Below are 15899 nucleotides of genomic sequence, written 5' to 3' on the forward strand. Positions count from 1 at the left end.
ATGCTACTACAGGTATTAACATTTGTAACTCCTGTTGTTGCTAACATTTCTCTGTTCACTTGAACAACACACTAAAATATACAACAAATAATGACTGTATAGTAGAAAGTAAGAATCACTGCACCAAAGTTGTAATGTAGAATGGTGCCAAGTAAGTCATGTAGTACTTAAAACTGAAAAGTAATGCTCTCTTGAATCATTTAAACTCGACTGTTAGTTTATTATCGAAATGTTAGTCTTTAGAAGACTTAGTGTACAATGTCATTTAGAAAGACCACTAAGATCCCCTGTATGTAATGCTACAGGTGTTCAAATACATTGGAACATATGATTACAACAGAATTACATTTATCAAAATAAGATGTTGAAATTGAAAGGAAGACTTAGTAACCAAACTACCTAATGTACTTGTTAAGGAAGTTTAAATGTTTTGTTTGTGATGATTTTTGACTGTACAAAAGAACTTGACAGCATTATGATTAATATGCACTTGTATGGTGCTGTATATTATGCTGGTGCAATAATACTAATTAATAATTAGGCCCAAGTAAATGTTATGGACGACCTTACGCCCATCTGGCTAAAAAAAGAAAAATTTTGTTCCTCTTTGTCAGTGGTCAGCATGACAAGATAATACCAAAAATACATGTAGAAAAATATGTCATGATAGCCTTGAAGTGTAGTTGTAGAAAAATAAGTCGTAATTTTTGCCCATCTTATTTTATTTAGAATTGGAGGCTACAGAGGATGTTAGCTGTAAAAGTTACTTGCTGTGGCCTCATAAACAATTACTTGACTATTGTACATGTGCACCAACACAAGACCCAATAGAGTAGAGAAATCATGTTTTTTTTTTCATTTATAATCACTTGTTTCATATGGTAGTAATGTTAATGGTGATATGATTTACTTGAATTGTTTAAGATGTCATGATTTGGTGTTATCTGATAATTATTGTCAGATTCTTTCAATGCTCAGGAATTGGTAAAATCTTTATAAAGAGCATAAAATGTTGCATGTTTCTTGTTTTTGGGGTGTGGTTATTTTGAAAGATTATATTGCATGCTATGGAAAGGATGAGCAATAATGATTTAATGTTATTGTTTTTACTTAAAAGTCATATTCTGTGCATTAATATTTTGTCTATTAAAGTTCTCTGCCATTACCACTGTATTTTGTACTTCTTACAATTATCTATTCATGTGCAATATTAGAATGCATGAAACGTGGAATATTGATATCCCATGCACAACCTTCTACCTTTTCTTTTTACCTTGCGCTCTTGATCACTGTTGATCTGTCTTAAGGGGCCGACCGAGGTTTTTAATGACTTTATTCAGTTTATCTTGTTTATAATGCTTGTCTTGAATTACTAAAGATGATGTTTAACCAATGTTAGTTGGACTGGTGGACTCAAGACCATTAACAATTACCAGAACCAGTTGAGAGATTGTTCCACGGCCACGCTTGTGGACTCGAGTAAATCGTTGTTGTTAAGAGTGAGAGTGAAAAGAAAACATTGGCCAGGGTTCCTGACATAACGTTCCACCAAAGCCAATGAACACTGACCAAGAGTGGCGTGGGAAGGTACATGTACGCCATGCGGGCGGTGACCTACATGTTAGATTCCCTACAACTTACAAGTGCCAAATTACGCATATTGGTTCTCATAAAGCGCTCAACTTTACTTATTATGCCACACCTAGTAGCTAAGAAGTCATGGTGTTGAGATGATAGACACGTACACTTAGCTTATAGCGAGCGCCACTTTGCGAGGCTCTTTTCAACTACAGTTTATGTCATCACATTTGCCATGGTTGCGTTTGTTTACCAGCGCGTTCAACATTTTGTTAACGATTTCGTATAAAACGATGCATCAGCGAAAGAGGTTTGTCGTTCTAATTCTGCGTTTCTAATTTGGAATTGTTACAGTAATCCTGCCATTCAGCGGAATTCGACTGTGTTCAGCATGGTGGAACAGCTAATTTAAGTTGGAATTTACGTTTTGCTTATCCGGACCGTTTGAAAGTATAGGTATATGGATGTGACTGTACTACATTCAGTAATTTGAAATACAAGCTGCAATAGATCTTGTAGTGCCCCGCCAGCTACAAATCTGAATACGGTATTACAATGTACATGTAGTACCTTATCCAGGACTTTATTCAAAACCATCATCACTCTAACAGTGTACCTTGTGGTTGGTACTTCAAGTCCCAGCTAATCCTTGTTTTTAGCATGGGCGAGGGCTCCAGAACGATGCTTTGTCCTGACAAACCTACCTGTTCCCTTTGTAATGTAGCTGCGCATGCATAACGTCGTACACGTCCTTACATTGGCGCGAGGCTTAAAGTGATGTCGACCTGCTAGCAAAGCGTCACTTACTTCCGAAAACATTTGTGGCGAAAGCGGGAAAGCAATGAACAAAAACAAACATTGAGTGTAAGATGATAAAACGCGGCCCTTTTTTATTTGAAATGTTTGCTTTCCTTTGACTTGTGGCTTGCTGACAAAAGTAACTTCCGCGCTGTTAGGCTGAGTTGATCCCGTCTTTGTAGCGTGTGCAGGTAACACCACGCACTGCCTGGGGCGACTGGACAGGTATTGTACGCGACAAATCCGCAGTCACGTACGGCATGCGAGTTTTTGTCATACGATTTTCATAACTGACCGTCAACAAAGACAGGTGGATTTTTAGTGATACATTAAGTTTCAAATTTGCAAATAGAAAGAAAATCATCCATGTCTTCGTAATTTCCCTGCAAACGTCTGGCATATTGTCCAGATATAGATATTATCCAAAAGCAAATTACATGCATCAATCAATTTCCATGGAAACAAAACATAACAGCACTTCACCTTACCTCTGACCGCACGAAAATGATCAATGCATGCATGACACCTCACCACGTCCACTCTGATAGCATGAGATAACTCTTTATTGCATTGTTAACAGCCTTTCAAATAATACTTCAAATAATACTCCTATCCATCAGGATAGATTGTGTCCAAAGTTACCAGAAAAAGAGTACTCAGTGTATGTGGTTGTCGGAGGGAGAATCTTAGATCCAAGTATTGACATCGGAACATAGAAAACGAACACATCATAATCTAGATCAAATAACTGTTACATGCACTTGTCTGTGCGAAGATTCCGATTCTTTTCTGCACAATGGGGCAGAGCTGTCCCCTGGTACCGCATGTACGCAGCTCAGCCGCCCACTGACACAGATAACACCTGTCCATCCAGGTTGCCCTGGACGCCCATACGTGACGCCATACGATTGATGTTACCAACCAACAACGCTTCCGTGACCCAGAGGTTACAAAGCAACCCGAGCCGTACGTACAAGATCGAATAGCGCGTAAGGATCGTGCCACTCGTCCATTCTCTCCGTTTACTCCGCAGTGTTTACCCTTACGGCCAGGTAAACACTCGACGCCCACTCCAGCCCTCCGCACTCCGTAATTTGCGACATAGGATCTCGGTAAAGAGGGCAGCGTAGCGTCCCCAACCGACTAATCGCGTCCGGCTCTTGTAACTAAAAACAGAACTCGAGGCGGAGGGAAACAAGTCGATTGCCCGGCTCTTCATGGGAAACGCCGCGTAAAGTCAGCGGATCTTACGTTACCGGGTACACACAAAAGGTGATTGTCGACGACACAGAGGATTTCTCCCTAAGAGAGGCGTGTCAGGACTGAAGTATAACGCCACCTCGCCTGGACAAGACACCATACACCGAGGGTCGTCATCAAAGCACACCTTAATGAGGAGTTTACTAAACACGTGAAGAACGTTACCGAGGCGGTAGCCATTAACGATCGCGACGTGAAGGACGGGAGATCGCGTCTGGGGTTACTCCGTCAGAGGACCGCAGCCACTCCGGCGCTGGGCTGAGGGGGAGGAACCGCATTCCTGAGGGGGCAGAACGTATTGTTGTCTCTGGCTGCATTTGTTCACTGCTGAAAGGCAGCCACGTCCCTGTTCAAATCAGCGGAGAGAATACAACATATATTCCGTGTTAAAATCACGTGTGACACTGAAGACTACCAACCGAGATGGGTAGCATTTTGATGGCCAACCACATAAACCACAACCACGTCAACTCGACCCCTCTGCCGACCCCGACCCTGAGCGTCCCGCCCGGTCTTCAGCTGACGACGCCGACCCTCAGCACCCGGTCCCGACACTCCTTTTCCCTCCGTGACAACGGCCTGTCCGTGACCGCGTCCCGGGCAGCCCTCCGTGTGGACAGGCAGCTCCACCTTCTAGGTCTGATCAGCGTTCTCGCAACCTTCATCGCCGCCATCGCCGTTCTTCTCATATTCCAGCTGATCCAGAAACAGGAGCAGGCGGCGACGTTGGCATCTACGGTGTGGGTGTCGCGGGCGGCGTACGACGGGCTCGTCGACGCTGGGCTGGGCGTCGCGACGTTGGTCGCCGTCTTGGACTTGTGTAGCGTCATTGTGTGCGTGACGCAATGTTACCTGTCCTCCCGTCTGTCCAGTACACTTCATGGGGAAGAGAAGTAAGTCACTGCTCAGTGTTTTTTTCTCTCATTACATTTAATGGGACCATTTAGATACGACGTTCAAACCAACTATTCAAGCTTATTATTAAAAGTAATACCGGACCCTCTGACGTGAACATCTGCAGGTAGCAAATGCATTGCCTTTGATATCGAAGCCCTCAACTTGACACGCCCTCCTTTTCTCCCACTCCCAGATATAACAATCAGGGAGATGATGTACAGAATTCTAAACCATACATAGACAATATCACAAAACAGCGGTATTTGCCTTTAATCACTGGTAAAAAGGTGCTACATCGGTTGTTGTCCTCCTTTCTGGCCTGTTGGGTTCCAGGTTGCGGCCACTAGTAATCCCCTGAGTACAGACTGTTTGAACTGCAACACGAGTGCTATTGTCTCCATTCCCAGGATACAGACGCCGTCCCGTTCAACTGTGACGTTTTCTAAAGCCCACGGTGATTGATCGCGCGACGCCTTGATCCATAAGATTTATCCACATGGAAAGAAAAGTAGTACACTAGCAACATTCCTGGCATTTTTCCCGGCTCTTGCTCAATGACTTGAGTTGCTGTAATGTTATATGTCGACTGGAATAATGGACTGAAGGATCGGGTCAGGAGGTACAATGGTGGTGCACGGAGGTCGCGAACAATTTGACCCGCACCTTTTCACCCTTCTTTAAAATACGCCCGACAATGACGGCTCTTTCCGTCTATTTTAAAACATTTCTCTTGGTATTTGCAATGAGTTTCTGCATCACGACCACACACCTCAGGTGTATGGTGACAAGCCTCACCCCCACCCCCCAAGAAGGCCCAAGAACATATGGTTTCTTTGAAAACGATTCGATGAATGTTTGACAACGTTTAATATTGACTAGTACTAGTTGCCACGACATAATGACGTAAGCACCCCTACCAATTTGCCATATAATGATAGTACGTGTGACATTCCGAGACAAGACTATCTTAGATTCTTTTTTTTGCAGAATATACCTGCCATGTAAATCGGTTAAACGCCATTTTGTGTATTTCCAAAAACCAAGTATGATGTGACAATGAGAAAGGTGACATAACTATGCACCCCTTGCACCATAAGCCACGGACGGTCCCTTCTAACCACCTGTTGCTAAGCTGACTATGGAGGCGGTACTGGTATGTCAAAGGTGTCACGTTCTTGTCAGGATCTGTTGGTTCTGCGCACGACACGTGTCTATTCTTGGTGTCACTATTGGATCTTGGTCAACAGGAGTCATAAGGGCTGTCCTCGGAGAAGAGAGTTGAAGAACCACCCGAACAAATCTGTATGACAACTCACAGCCTCAAACATGGACAAAAACTCAGAACTCCTTTGTTAGGATACAGGACAATTACCAGTCAATAATTGACCTAGGAACAGTTCTTAGGGCAATTGTAGACTCACTCCCAGGGGTATTTTGTGTGATTTTACAAAATATACTGGCGAATTGGGGTCCGCACCAGCTAGATTTGCCTTAGTGTCAGACAGCACTTAATGTATTACTCTTTACTAGCGATCTTTTAAAACTGTACTAACATGTATAATCTTGAATAAACATGGTCCTGTGACTGTATCAATTGATTTGGGTCAATTAGGCAGCAATTACCTCCGTAATTATGGGTGATGTACGCCTTATTGGTCAGCTGGCCCCAGGCGATGGAAAACAACTTTTGTACACACAGGACAAACAGACAATAGATGCAACCCTTTCATCTAACTCCGGCTACTTTTACATAATGAGAGATGAACTGTTATCTTAGGCTTATTGACTTCGGTACTTACTAAGGCCACACGTATGATTTTATGGATGGCTTCAACTTCATACTGTTTGCCTTCAACTTCATGTTCCCTCTGATTACCTACTTGTAACAGAAAAAAGGGCACCGAACCTTTTAAAATAACATTAGCTGTAACATCCTCGGTTATAAAAGGTGTTTTCGTCTAGTACCTGTTATTGTTTAATTGGTGACATATTATTATAAGGTACCAACATTGCAAGAGGACAGTAAGTTTTTACACCCTTGTTGTTGACATCAAAACCTGACAACTTCCTTTGCGTGTCTCTCCACACAGGGTGTACAAGCTGCTGAAGAAGTCTGTGGGAACGAGATTCATCGCCACAGCCTCGTTCTTTGTCAGCATACCGCTGTTGTTCGTCGGTAAGTGACGTCATTAGGATTACCTAACAAAGAATAAATGGTGACGCCGTTCTGCTTGTTTTCATTAACATCATTTCTATTTGATAAAATCTAATTGCCTTCAGGGGAATCCCGCCTCTCTCATTAAACATTTCATTATCCAGAACTTTGCTGCCCCAATGTAATCCTACATTGAGTACAGGATATAGTTAAGTTCTCTTTTGCACAACCAAAATTTGTCTTACCTAGCTTACGTTTCTGTGTTTATCAGACACCTTCCTCGGTACTTCTGGCATTGAGTACACTGTAGTTAGTAACGTCATTGCTTTGACTTTTTGACGTCGGTGGCTGTAAAATATCAAATATGTACTGTTGATATGCTTTTCTCTCTCTCCCAGCCATCGGTCTGTTCATGGTGCTCCAGACCCACTCCTTCCCGTCCATCCTGGGGATGTGTATCCTGGGAGCCGGGCTGCTGTTCGTCGGTTTTGTTGTTGTGATGAGTTGTTACACATGGGACAGGGAGACGGGAGCTTCCAAATACGGCAGCTACACGTTAGACACTGGCGGGAACAAGCGCCTCGACTCTCAGAGCAGCGAACTTTCCACACTGGTATAACACGTGCTGCTGGACCAGGATTTAGTCAAGTTTGGAACGTTTTTCTTCTCTTCGTGAGTCTACCCATGAGACCAAGAATCGACAGATACTTGAGTGAACTCTACTAGGTAAAAATGTTGATTCGATATCAGTGGGCTCTACGATATCAGTGGGACCTAGTCTGGTCCTGGACAAATACAACTCTCGCTAAGATTAGGAGACGACTGCTGCAGTACACGAACAACCTCTAGCGGCTAAGCTGTACCATTACAGCATTACCACACGGTTGAAAGCCGTGCCTGTGTAGAAAGCGGAATATTGTACGAATAGGGCTTGGACAGCAGCGCAAATTGTCACCAATGTTTACTTCAATATTCTGTTCATGAGACATTCACATGTACTGGGCACAGCGATGCAAAGGGGAATCAATAAAAGACGTGCACAGTTCGGTGAAAACTGTTGCACCGCTCAAGGTGCAGTACACATCATCATCACTAGATGTCCCTTTTGTACCGCACGCATCCCGTGAATGGTACTAGTAACTTTGTTGGACCTACATGTACTGCCACTTCAGGGAAAACTTTTTGATATCCTCTAGTTTTAAGGCATGAGATGTTGCAGAACAAATAAAGTTAGTTACAAAGAGATAATTTTTCTTTACGATTGAAATGTAGAAAAGGGAGGGACTGTTGTAAATATCATATTGTTGTACATATACATGTAGTATGTTCCAAGAACACAGTTAAACTGGTCGAATTTGCCGTCCTTTGTTGTTCTTTCTTTTCAGGTAACAAGGCCAAGTGATATGAACAAATACAAATGTACAAAAAATGTTGACTAAAAAAGACTATAGTTGCCAGTCCACTTGAATAAAAATTCTCATTTTCAGACCATAATGTGGCTGCTGTTTTAATTGCTTACAGTAATAACCAGTATTTTATACTGCCAGAAATGGTGCAGAGTCATGGCCATGTGTTTATGTACGTTGTACCATGGGCTTGCCTACCATTCAGTTTTATTCTATAAGTAGATGTTAGCATGGTATTTTTTTCTGATACTTGGATTTACAAGGCATAAATCAACATAAATGACCAAGCGTGGCATCTGATAATTTCTGAAAAAATATTGGCATTTGTTTTATTTATTGTATGTCAGGCATTGTATGTTATCTATTTTCTCCAATGAAATTCTTTTCCATTTGGACTACATGTAGTACTTGCATGCTAAGCAAGTATACTAGTATTCATTCCACCACCATAGGCTGAAGTGTCCATACTTTCATTACAATGTTGTCAACTTTCCTATCCCTTTCTTCCCTGTGGTTAATAATTAATCGTGTGGAGATGATAGAACAGATGATCTGCTACCAATTGCCCAGATTAACGACACATTAGAAAGTCTTTACTGTGGAGGTAAAGAGCTTACTGTGATCTCTGGTCAACTTCCCCAGCTCCCAGTGGGGGATGAGTGAGACTTAGTGAGGCTGGAGTTATCACAACATGAAAGGTAGAGATGGGGATGTACTGACCAGGTCACGGCCTGAGGATTAGTACAGGACTGGGGCCTCACTCACTGGATTCTAGGGATAATCTAAATGTTATCTGTGAAAAAAATCAATTTTTGCTGGGTTACAATAACATGATGATGTTTGTCTGTACAATATGCAAAACTTTCCAGGCATGAATCATAGGATGTTGAAAATTGATCTGTGTTGGCAGAACAGAGCTGATTAAATTTTTCTTAACACAATATGAGAAAAATTGTTGACTGCCATACAGCACATTATCAGCAATTGGTCAAAAGTCCCACACCTCTGTCTCCAAGTGGTGGCTAGTGTGGCCTGATCATGTAGATGGTCTCAAGTACACTGTACCTTTGGACTGATCATAGCCTTTTGCAGTTCAATTGTGATGAAGTATGGGCTCTCAAGGATGATAGAAAATATGCATGTATATGATATTAGAAAATGAGGTTCCACAGTCCAAATGTGACCCTAATCTCACATTTGCCTGAACATTCTGAAGCTGTAGAGTTCATTCCCATCAATCAAAGGACTTTGGCACCAAGTCCATGTCATCGTCCTGTGTTGTTGTTTCTGGGATAGCAGGAATAGACACTTCCAGGCCACGGAACACGGGAAGACTCTCCGTCACAGGGCTCATCTGAACGTCCGGCGGGTCAGCGTTAATGCTGTGCCTGGTATACAATATACAACATCATAACTCAGGTACATGTGTATGAAACAACATGGAATAACATCTACATCTACGTACCACAATCACAGCAACACTTGTAACACGTTTGCATTGAGTTACCATGATCAATGCTTCAAGTCGTCAGACCAAAATGTGATCAGATTATTGCTATGCAACATAACACTCTCTTGACCTACACTTGACCAAAATAAATTTTCATGAGACAATACCATATTAGTTGAGATGGGATTTCACTTACTTAAAACGAGTATCACAGTTTCTAAACAGTTTGGAAAGAATACAGTAAACAGCTGCAGTGTGTCAATGCTTCTTGATCCAAAATACAAATCTGGTATTCTTTGAAAAGTACTTTGTAATATTACATTGTCAGATTATAATAAGTTAGAGAAAAAACTGCTGCTGACATTTTCTGGCTCACGCTCCTTTGATCAAAATTGTCGGTTAAGTACAGACCTTCTTACCAAAGACATCTTTAAAATGACTCCCGACATGTGTATTTGGCATTGCCATGGTTATGACACCAGCTTGAATGTCATTCTATCCACTAAAGAACACTTGTCAAGAGGTGTATGGAAGATGCAAAGGTCAGTCTGCTTTAATTGAAAAGTTGTTAGATAATGACTTCATAAAGAGTTAAGTTGAATTTAATGATGAAAGGTTACGCCGTAGCAGATGAGTCTCAGTGATGGTGTTCTTGTCTTCTTCTTGATTTTCAGACATTGTTTTGGCTTAATGAAAAATCACCATCTTGACAATAATCACAACAAGGACAGTGATTAATCCATTGTGATTTTTCACTGCTGTTTCTGATGTTCCACAGAAAGTTCAAATGGAAACAGCAGCCAGTGACTGCACATTATTAAATGTCACAGTTACCAGCAAACCAGAGTAAGCTTATTATCAGTGTTAAGTAGCTAAATCAATACTAAATAGCTAAAAAACAGTTCTAATTTAATAGCCATTAAACAATGCTAATCAGACGTCACTTCAGTACTAGTATGCTGACATAAAAGGGTGGAGAACACCACCTTTATTTGCAGGTTAGTGCAAGTAAAATTAGAAGCACCCTTTTTGAACAGAGGAAAACAGAGAAAGGAAACATACCTGTTGTGTTAGTGATAAAGTTGAAACAGTGATAGGCTCTAGATCTCAGACTCTGCTGTTAACTATTGGAACCACATGGACCTACCATTAGGCTAGTGCTCTAGTGACACCACGTACCCAGAAACAGGAACTGAAATACAGTAGTGGGAACAGTTAAGAACACACAAAAACACAATGTCCAAACAGCAAGGTTTATTGCTTATTGATAACTGCTTCATTGTTTGACTGGGCAGTCATATGCCTTGTACAAGTATAATTTCATGATTGTCCAATTTTTGCAGGAAAATAATGGAGCATGCATCTGAATTAAAATAAAAATTAAAAAAAAGCAACACAACATTAATTTCCCTAGGCCTAGTCAGAAAATGATGGTATTTACCAGAAGGATGAGCCTCCCTGCTACTGGAAGATGTGAATGAACCTGACTTGACCCGAGGCTTGTTTCCAGCTTTTCTACTGCAAAAGGTTGAAGAAAGAGTTACAGTTGTTGCTGTGGAGGAGATTTCAAGCAAAGATTTTAAACTAACCATTAGGTACAGAAGTACAAAATATAGGCCTCCTCAATTCTTCTAGGGTGCAATTTCACATCACTGGTAATACAATGTATCAGATTTACCAGAAATGTGTGTCTGAAACCTTGAGTTACCTTTCTTCATTTAGTCTCTCCTTGTAGAAGGTAGCTTCCCTCAGCAGGTCAGAAATGTTGGACAGAGGCTGGCTGCTTCTCTGCACTGCTTCTACAGCACTATAAGAAACAAATATTTTTGTAATTCATTAGTGCTTTAGAAGTTGATAATTAATTGAAAATTTTACCAGTAAGTAGCCAGGTATGGGGACCTACATTGTAAGTGATTAGGGGATCCACAGACATGTAAGTTAAAGTTGAAATGCAAAAGTTCCCAAATAAGTTCACTTATTTTCACTTTTCAATGTAGACCTCTTTTCTCCTATCTAATATCCTATGCAATATCATTGCAACTTCATAAATAAGATCATTTTGACTAACTTTTACATAGCTCTGTCAAAATGACAAGGGCTCTCTAAATCCTTAGTGTTAGGCATGAATGCAAGACTTACAATGCTATGCATCAAATAGTACAAACAAAAGTATGACAACGTCGCATGACAAACCTTACGGAAACAATCTGCTAAAAAGGACAAATCTTGCACACAATCAGACGATATGACAAACCAGGGACAAAGCAACTCTATTGACAATAGGATTATCCTTTTAATAAAGCCAGACTGCTTGTTCTTTCACTGATGTCTCTACAATGGTTTGTTCCATGCCTCTTTTCACACAGTAGAAAAGCCTTTTGATCAACGAGAGTGCAAATTAATGATTGGACATTGTGGATTTGTCAGAAAATTAGCTTCAATCATATACTGCCATTTAATCTCTATTTATGATAGACAATATTAGGATGGGTCTAACAGTATGAAAAACCATTGATGTGCAATGAGTTATTTTATGAATAATTGAAATTCCCCAAATAAGCCAGATTATAGTAATGCAGGGAGCAAACAGAAAGGGATATAAAATATGATGCAACGTTTGATCACCCATTGTGTGCCTTAAATGTCAATGATTCCTGTGTGAAAAGACCCAAAAATTCATCAAGTATTGAGCATGGCACAACAATGTTGCTGACAAACTGTGCATGGGGAATAGCAAAGACAAATGCCACAAACTCGTGTGAGGGCGGTGTGCTACAATGGCCATCCCCCGCTGGTATTCTACCGATGTCCACACAGCAAATATTAGCCACAAAGCCGGACAAAAATTATTAGAATCTTGACTGCAATCTATCATTTTAAATGACGTCACGTGTCAGCTCAGACTTTCAAAGAGGCGGACATGCCTTTGACATGAATAACACAAAGGGATGGTGTGAGCAAGGCGGTACATTTTATGACCATATAGGGATGTCAGCTACATGGACTACGGAAACATGAAGACTGAGTGGTAAACTTTAAGTACATATATTAAAGTGTCCCCGGTATTTCATGTTAGGAAATGTCAACAAAGCAGCTTCGGGATGCTGATGAGTATTAAAACAATACCATTAACAGACAACTGGGGTGTACATGCAACAAGCCTTCTGATTGGTCCATAGATACCCATCATCCTAGGGCCACCTACACTTTATAATTAGAGACCATTAACTGCCGGTGGCATGTTGATCCCAGATTTTTTCACTTGTATGAGGTATACATATGAGATATACATATCTCATACAGTTCAGGTATAATTCAGGTAAAATTGGAGCACTGCAGGTATTTCTGCAGGCTCCCTTTCCACTAGACTGTACACTAATATACAGCATAATCTTGACAAGAATATGTTTGTTGCACTACTTGTTAGCTACAGAATTTTAGATTCAAGCTCTGAGGAGAGTTACTAGTAGTGACAGTAAGGTTTGTAATTAGGCTTTGCTGACATTCTACTTTACTCTGTGCCACATGCATTCCATGCTTCTGACGTCTAAGGTTAAAAGTTGCAGTGCACTTATTTCCCAGAAACATGAGTTGTAAGCCCTGCTTACCTGATAGCATACTGTGTGTCATAGACAGCTCCCTTCACCTGGTTCTCTATACTCTGCAAGTCATGCTAAATATTTAAAACAAAACATGTTTAGTTTCATATATGTAGTAACTTAAAGCTATTTTTTAACTCATCAATTTTTGGTGTTTATCAACCAGAAACTTTCCACAGGCCAGTAGGATCAAACCCATTTTAGCACATACATGAACATGTATGCAAAAGTAATTACATGCAATTAAGCTGGTACTCAGTTTGAACTGCATACATGTGTGTGCAAGGTCAAATATGATCTTGAAGGCTCCAAACAGCTCTTGTCCAGACCATGCTTTAATAATACAAGTGTATTCTTAATTTGATTAAACATGTGATTATTATAGATTATTTGTACATGACTGTGATTTGGTTGTACATGTGATTTGGTTGTACATGTGATATGGTTGTACACGTGGTATGGTTGTATATGTGGCATGGTTGTATAAGTGGTATGGTTGTACATGACATGTGATTTGGTTGTACATGACATGTGATATGGTTGTACATGTGGTATGGTTGTACATGTGGTATGGTTGTACATGTGGTATGGTTGTAGGGTTGTACATGTGGTATGGTTGTAGGGTTGTACATGTGGTATGGTTGTAGGGTTGTACATGTGGTATGGTTGCACATGTGGTATGGTCATACCTTCTGCTCTGCTAACTGTGGGAGAGACTTGTGCGCATGTTCCTTGCACATGTGATTTGGTTGTACATGTGATTTGGTTGTACACGTGGTATGGTTGTATATGTGGTATGGTTGTATATGTGGTATGGCTGTACATGACATGTGATTTGGTTGTACATGTGATATGGTTGTACATGTGGTATGGTTGTATACGTGGTATGGTTGTATATGTAGTATGGTTGTACGTGACATGTGATTTGTTTGTACATGACATGTGATATGGTTGTACATGTGGTATGGTTGTACATGTGGTATGGTTGTAGGGTTGTACATGTGGTATGGTTGTAGGGTTGTACATGTGGTATGGTTGTAGGGTTGTACATGTGGTATGGTTGTAGGGTTGTACATGTGGTATGGTTGCACATGTGGTATGGTCATACCTTCTGCTCTGCTAACTGTGGGAGAGACTTGTGCGCATGTTCCTTGTACATGTGATTTGGTTGTACATGTGATTTGGTTGTACACGTGGTATGGTTGTATATGTGGTATGGTTGTATATGTGGTATGGCTGTACATGACATGTGATTTGGTTGTACATGTGATATGGTTGTACATGTGGTATGGTTGTATATGTGGTATGGTTGTATATGTGGTATGGTTGTACATGACATGTGATTTGGTTGTACCTGACATGTGATATGGTTGTACATGTGGTATGGTTGTACATGTGGTATGGTTGTAGGGTTGTACATGTGGTATGGTTGTACATGTAGTATGGTTATATATTTGGTATGGTTGTACATGTGGTATGGTTGTATATGTGGTATGGTCATACCTTCTGCTCTGCTAACTGTGGGAGAGACTTGTGCACATGTTCCTGTAGTCTGAACAGGGCCAGCGAGGGCTCGTTGGCGATGATGTGTAAGTTCTCTGAGAACCGTTCTGTCACTGCACGGAGAAACAACATTTCCTTATCAAAGGTACTAAATATAAGAATTGAAGACATCGTCAATAAAGTCTAAGTTCAATCAACCCCATGGCATTGCATTTATACGTTATGTAACTGCAATACTTTGGGAATGAAAATGTGACATGCGCATCACATAAACGCACAGAAATAAACGCACAGAAAGTGCTTGTCAACATTGCAGCTAGCTAGTATGAAGCACATTTGTATACACCGAAATGAAAATGGATCCTTTAGCCTTAGAAGCTGTACCTCTGTTTGACAATTTATAATTTGCAAATCGATCGGTGCTCCACATTAACCTGGACACAACCCTCATGTGGCCCAGTGCAGGTTAGGTGCAGGTGGTAGGCATGCACATACCTGCACTGTGGTTAAATATTTTGTGCTATAATTAAGATGACGACATTACCCTTTTTTGTCTTGTACTCTGTCTCTGGGTCCACTAAATCCCCAGCTGGGCGAGCCCCTGTTTAATGTCAACATAACACAGAAACAAGACAGTAAACATTATTATGAAAACTAATAATAAGAACTGCAATTGATAAGTGAATTATTTCACAGGCTTTCTTTTAGTCTGAAAGTTGCTACAGTTTTCACGTAAAAACTTGGATATGGAGAAGGTACAGTAAAACGGAATGGTTACGCAAAGGGGGAGGGGTCAAACTAGCTAGACATGGCAGTCTACATTATTTGTACCTCTGAGATCAGTTTCGTATTGGGGGTAGTGCATATCGGGTCTCCTCACAGCAAAATCCACACTCAGAAATCAGGGTCTAAAATGAAACGGAAGAGGGGAGAGAAAAAACTTAAATATCCATGGAATAAAATACCAAAACACAGTCAAAACATAATTTAGAACGGAAGGGGGAACCAAGGACATATACTGCGGGATATTGTAGCGTTATATACGTGTAAAGATGATTAAAGCAACCCTGACCAAGCACAAATGCTTTCTAATAAGTAAAGCGAGGTTGCTGTGTGTAGAACTGAGTATTTACCTCGCTTGTAATCTGACATAATCATCCTCACAACGTCAACATCCATGATTTTTTGTCTACTTCTCCGCCATGTTGGTTGAACGATGTGCGCATGCGCTGGTAACATTAAGGGCAGTTGCC

General features: G+C 40.9%; 3 protein-coding genes across 7 annotated transcripts in view; 2 read left to right on the plus strand and 1 right to left on the minus strand.

The window, feature by feature from the left end:
- Window positions 1-1162, plus strand: part of LOC109471876 (very-long-chain (3R)-3-hydroxyacyl-CoA dehydratase 3-like) — a 12949-nt gene extending 11787 nt beyond the window's left edge. For all 3 annotated transcript variants that reach the window (XM_019771296.1, XM_019771297.1, XM_019771298.1), the window contains exon 12: window positions 13-1162. The gene's annotated coding sequence lies outside the window, so the exon portion shown is untranslated. The remainder of the gene's footprint in view (window positions 1-12) is intronic.
- A 1763-nt stretch (window positions 1163-2925) lies between these two features.
- On the plus strand, window positions 2926-7326 carry LOC109471988. The gene is made up of 3 exons (XM_019771541.1): window positions 2926-4529; window positions 6624-6709; window positions 7087-7326. The coding sequence occupies exons 1-3, from the start codon at window positions 4060-4062 to the stop codon at window positions 7305-7307; spliced, it is 777 nt and encodes a 258-aa protein (XP_019627100.1). The 5' UTR covers window positions 2926-4059; the 3' UTR covers window positions 7308-7326.
- A 332-nt stretch (window positions 7327-7658) lies between these two features.
- Window positions 7659-15885, minus strand: LOC109471989 (BLOC-1-related complex subunit 8-like). Of its 3 annotated transcripts, XM_019771543.1 has the most exons (9): window positions 15780-15885; window positions 15478-15554; window positions 15191-15247; window positions 14647-14759; window positions 13153-13217; window positions 11253-11351; window positions 10986-11062; window positions 10724-10736; window positions 7659-9482 (listed from the first exon to the last, which is right to left on the minus strand). In XM_019771543.1, exons 2-9 carry the CDS (start codon window positions 15509-15511, stop codon window positions 9329-9331), a joined length of 612 nt encoding a protein of 203 aa, XP_019627102.1. In that variant the 5' UTR covers window positions 15512-15554; window positions 15780-15885; the 3' UTR covers window positions 7659-9328. The 3 variants fall into 3 exon arrangements, with proteins under 3 accessions (XP_019627102.1, XP_019627101.1, XP_019627103.1); XM_019771542.1 differs by lacking the exon at window positions 15478-15554 and having other exon boundaries at window positions 15780-15856; XM_019771544.1 differs by lacking the exon at window positions 15478-15554 and having other exon boundaries at window positions 9151-9482; window positions 10692-10736; window positions 15780-15856.
- Window positions 15886-15899: the final 14 nt, after the last annotated feature.

The sequence above is a fragment of the Branchiostoma belcheri genome, unplaced genomic scaffold, assembly GCF_001625305.1.
Source record: "Branchiostoma belcheri isolate BF01 breed outbred unplaced genomic scaffold, Haploidv18h27 scaffold26, whole genome shotgun sequence".
In the NCBI taxonomy this organism is placed as follows: Eukaryota; Metazoa; Chordata; class Leptocardii; order Amphioxiformes; family Branchiostomatidae; genus Branchiostoma; species Branchiostoma belcheri.

Excerpts from the sequence above, each read along its gene's own strand:
- LOC109471988 (XM_019771541.1), top strand. The coding sequence starts at position 4,060 with ATGGGTAGCATTTTGATGGCCAACCACATAAACCACAACCACGTCAAC. Across the intron at positions 4,530-6,623 it reads ACACTTCATGGGGAAGAGAA|GGTGTACAAGCTGCTGAAGA; the intron begins GTAAGTCACTGC and ends CTCTCCACACAG. Across the intron at positions 6,710-7,086 it reads CATACCGCTGTTGTTCGTCG|CCATCGGTCTGTTCATGGTG; the intron begins GTAAGTGACGTC and ends TCTCTCTCCCAG.
- LOC109471989 (XM_019771542.1), bottom strand. The coding sequence starts at position 15,825 with ATGGATGTTGACGTTGTGAGGATGATTATGTCAGATTACAAGCGAG. Across the intron at positions 15,248-15,779 it reads TATGTCAGATTACAAGCGAG|GGGCTCGCCCAGCTGGGGAT; the intron begins GTAAATACTCAG and ends GACATTAAACAG. Across the intron at positions 13,218-14,646 it reads CACAGTTAGCAGAGCAGAAG|CATGACTTGCAGAGTATAGA; the intron begins GTATGACCATAC and ends TTAAATATTTAG.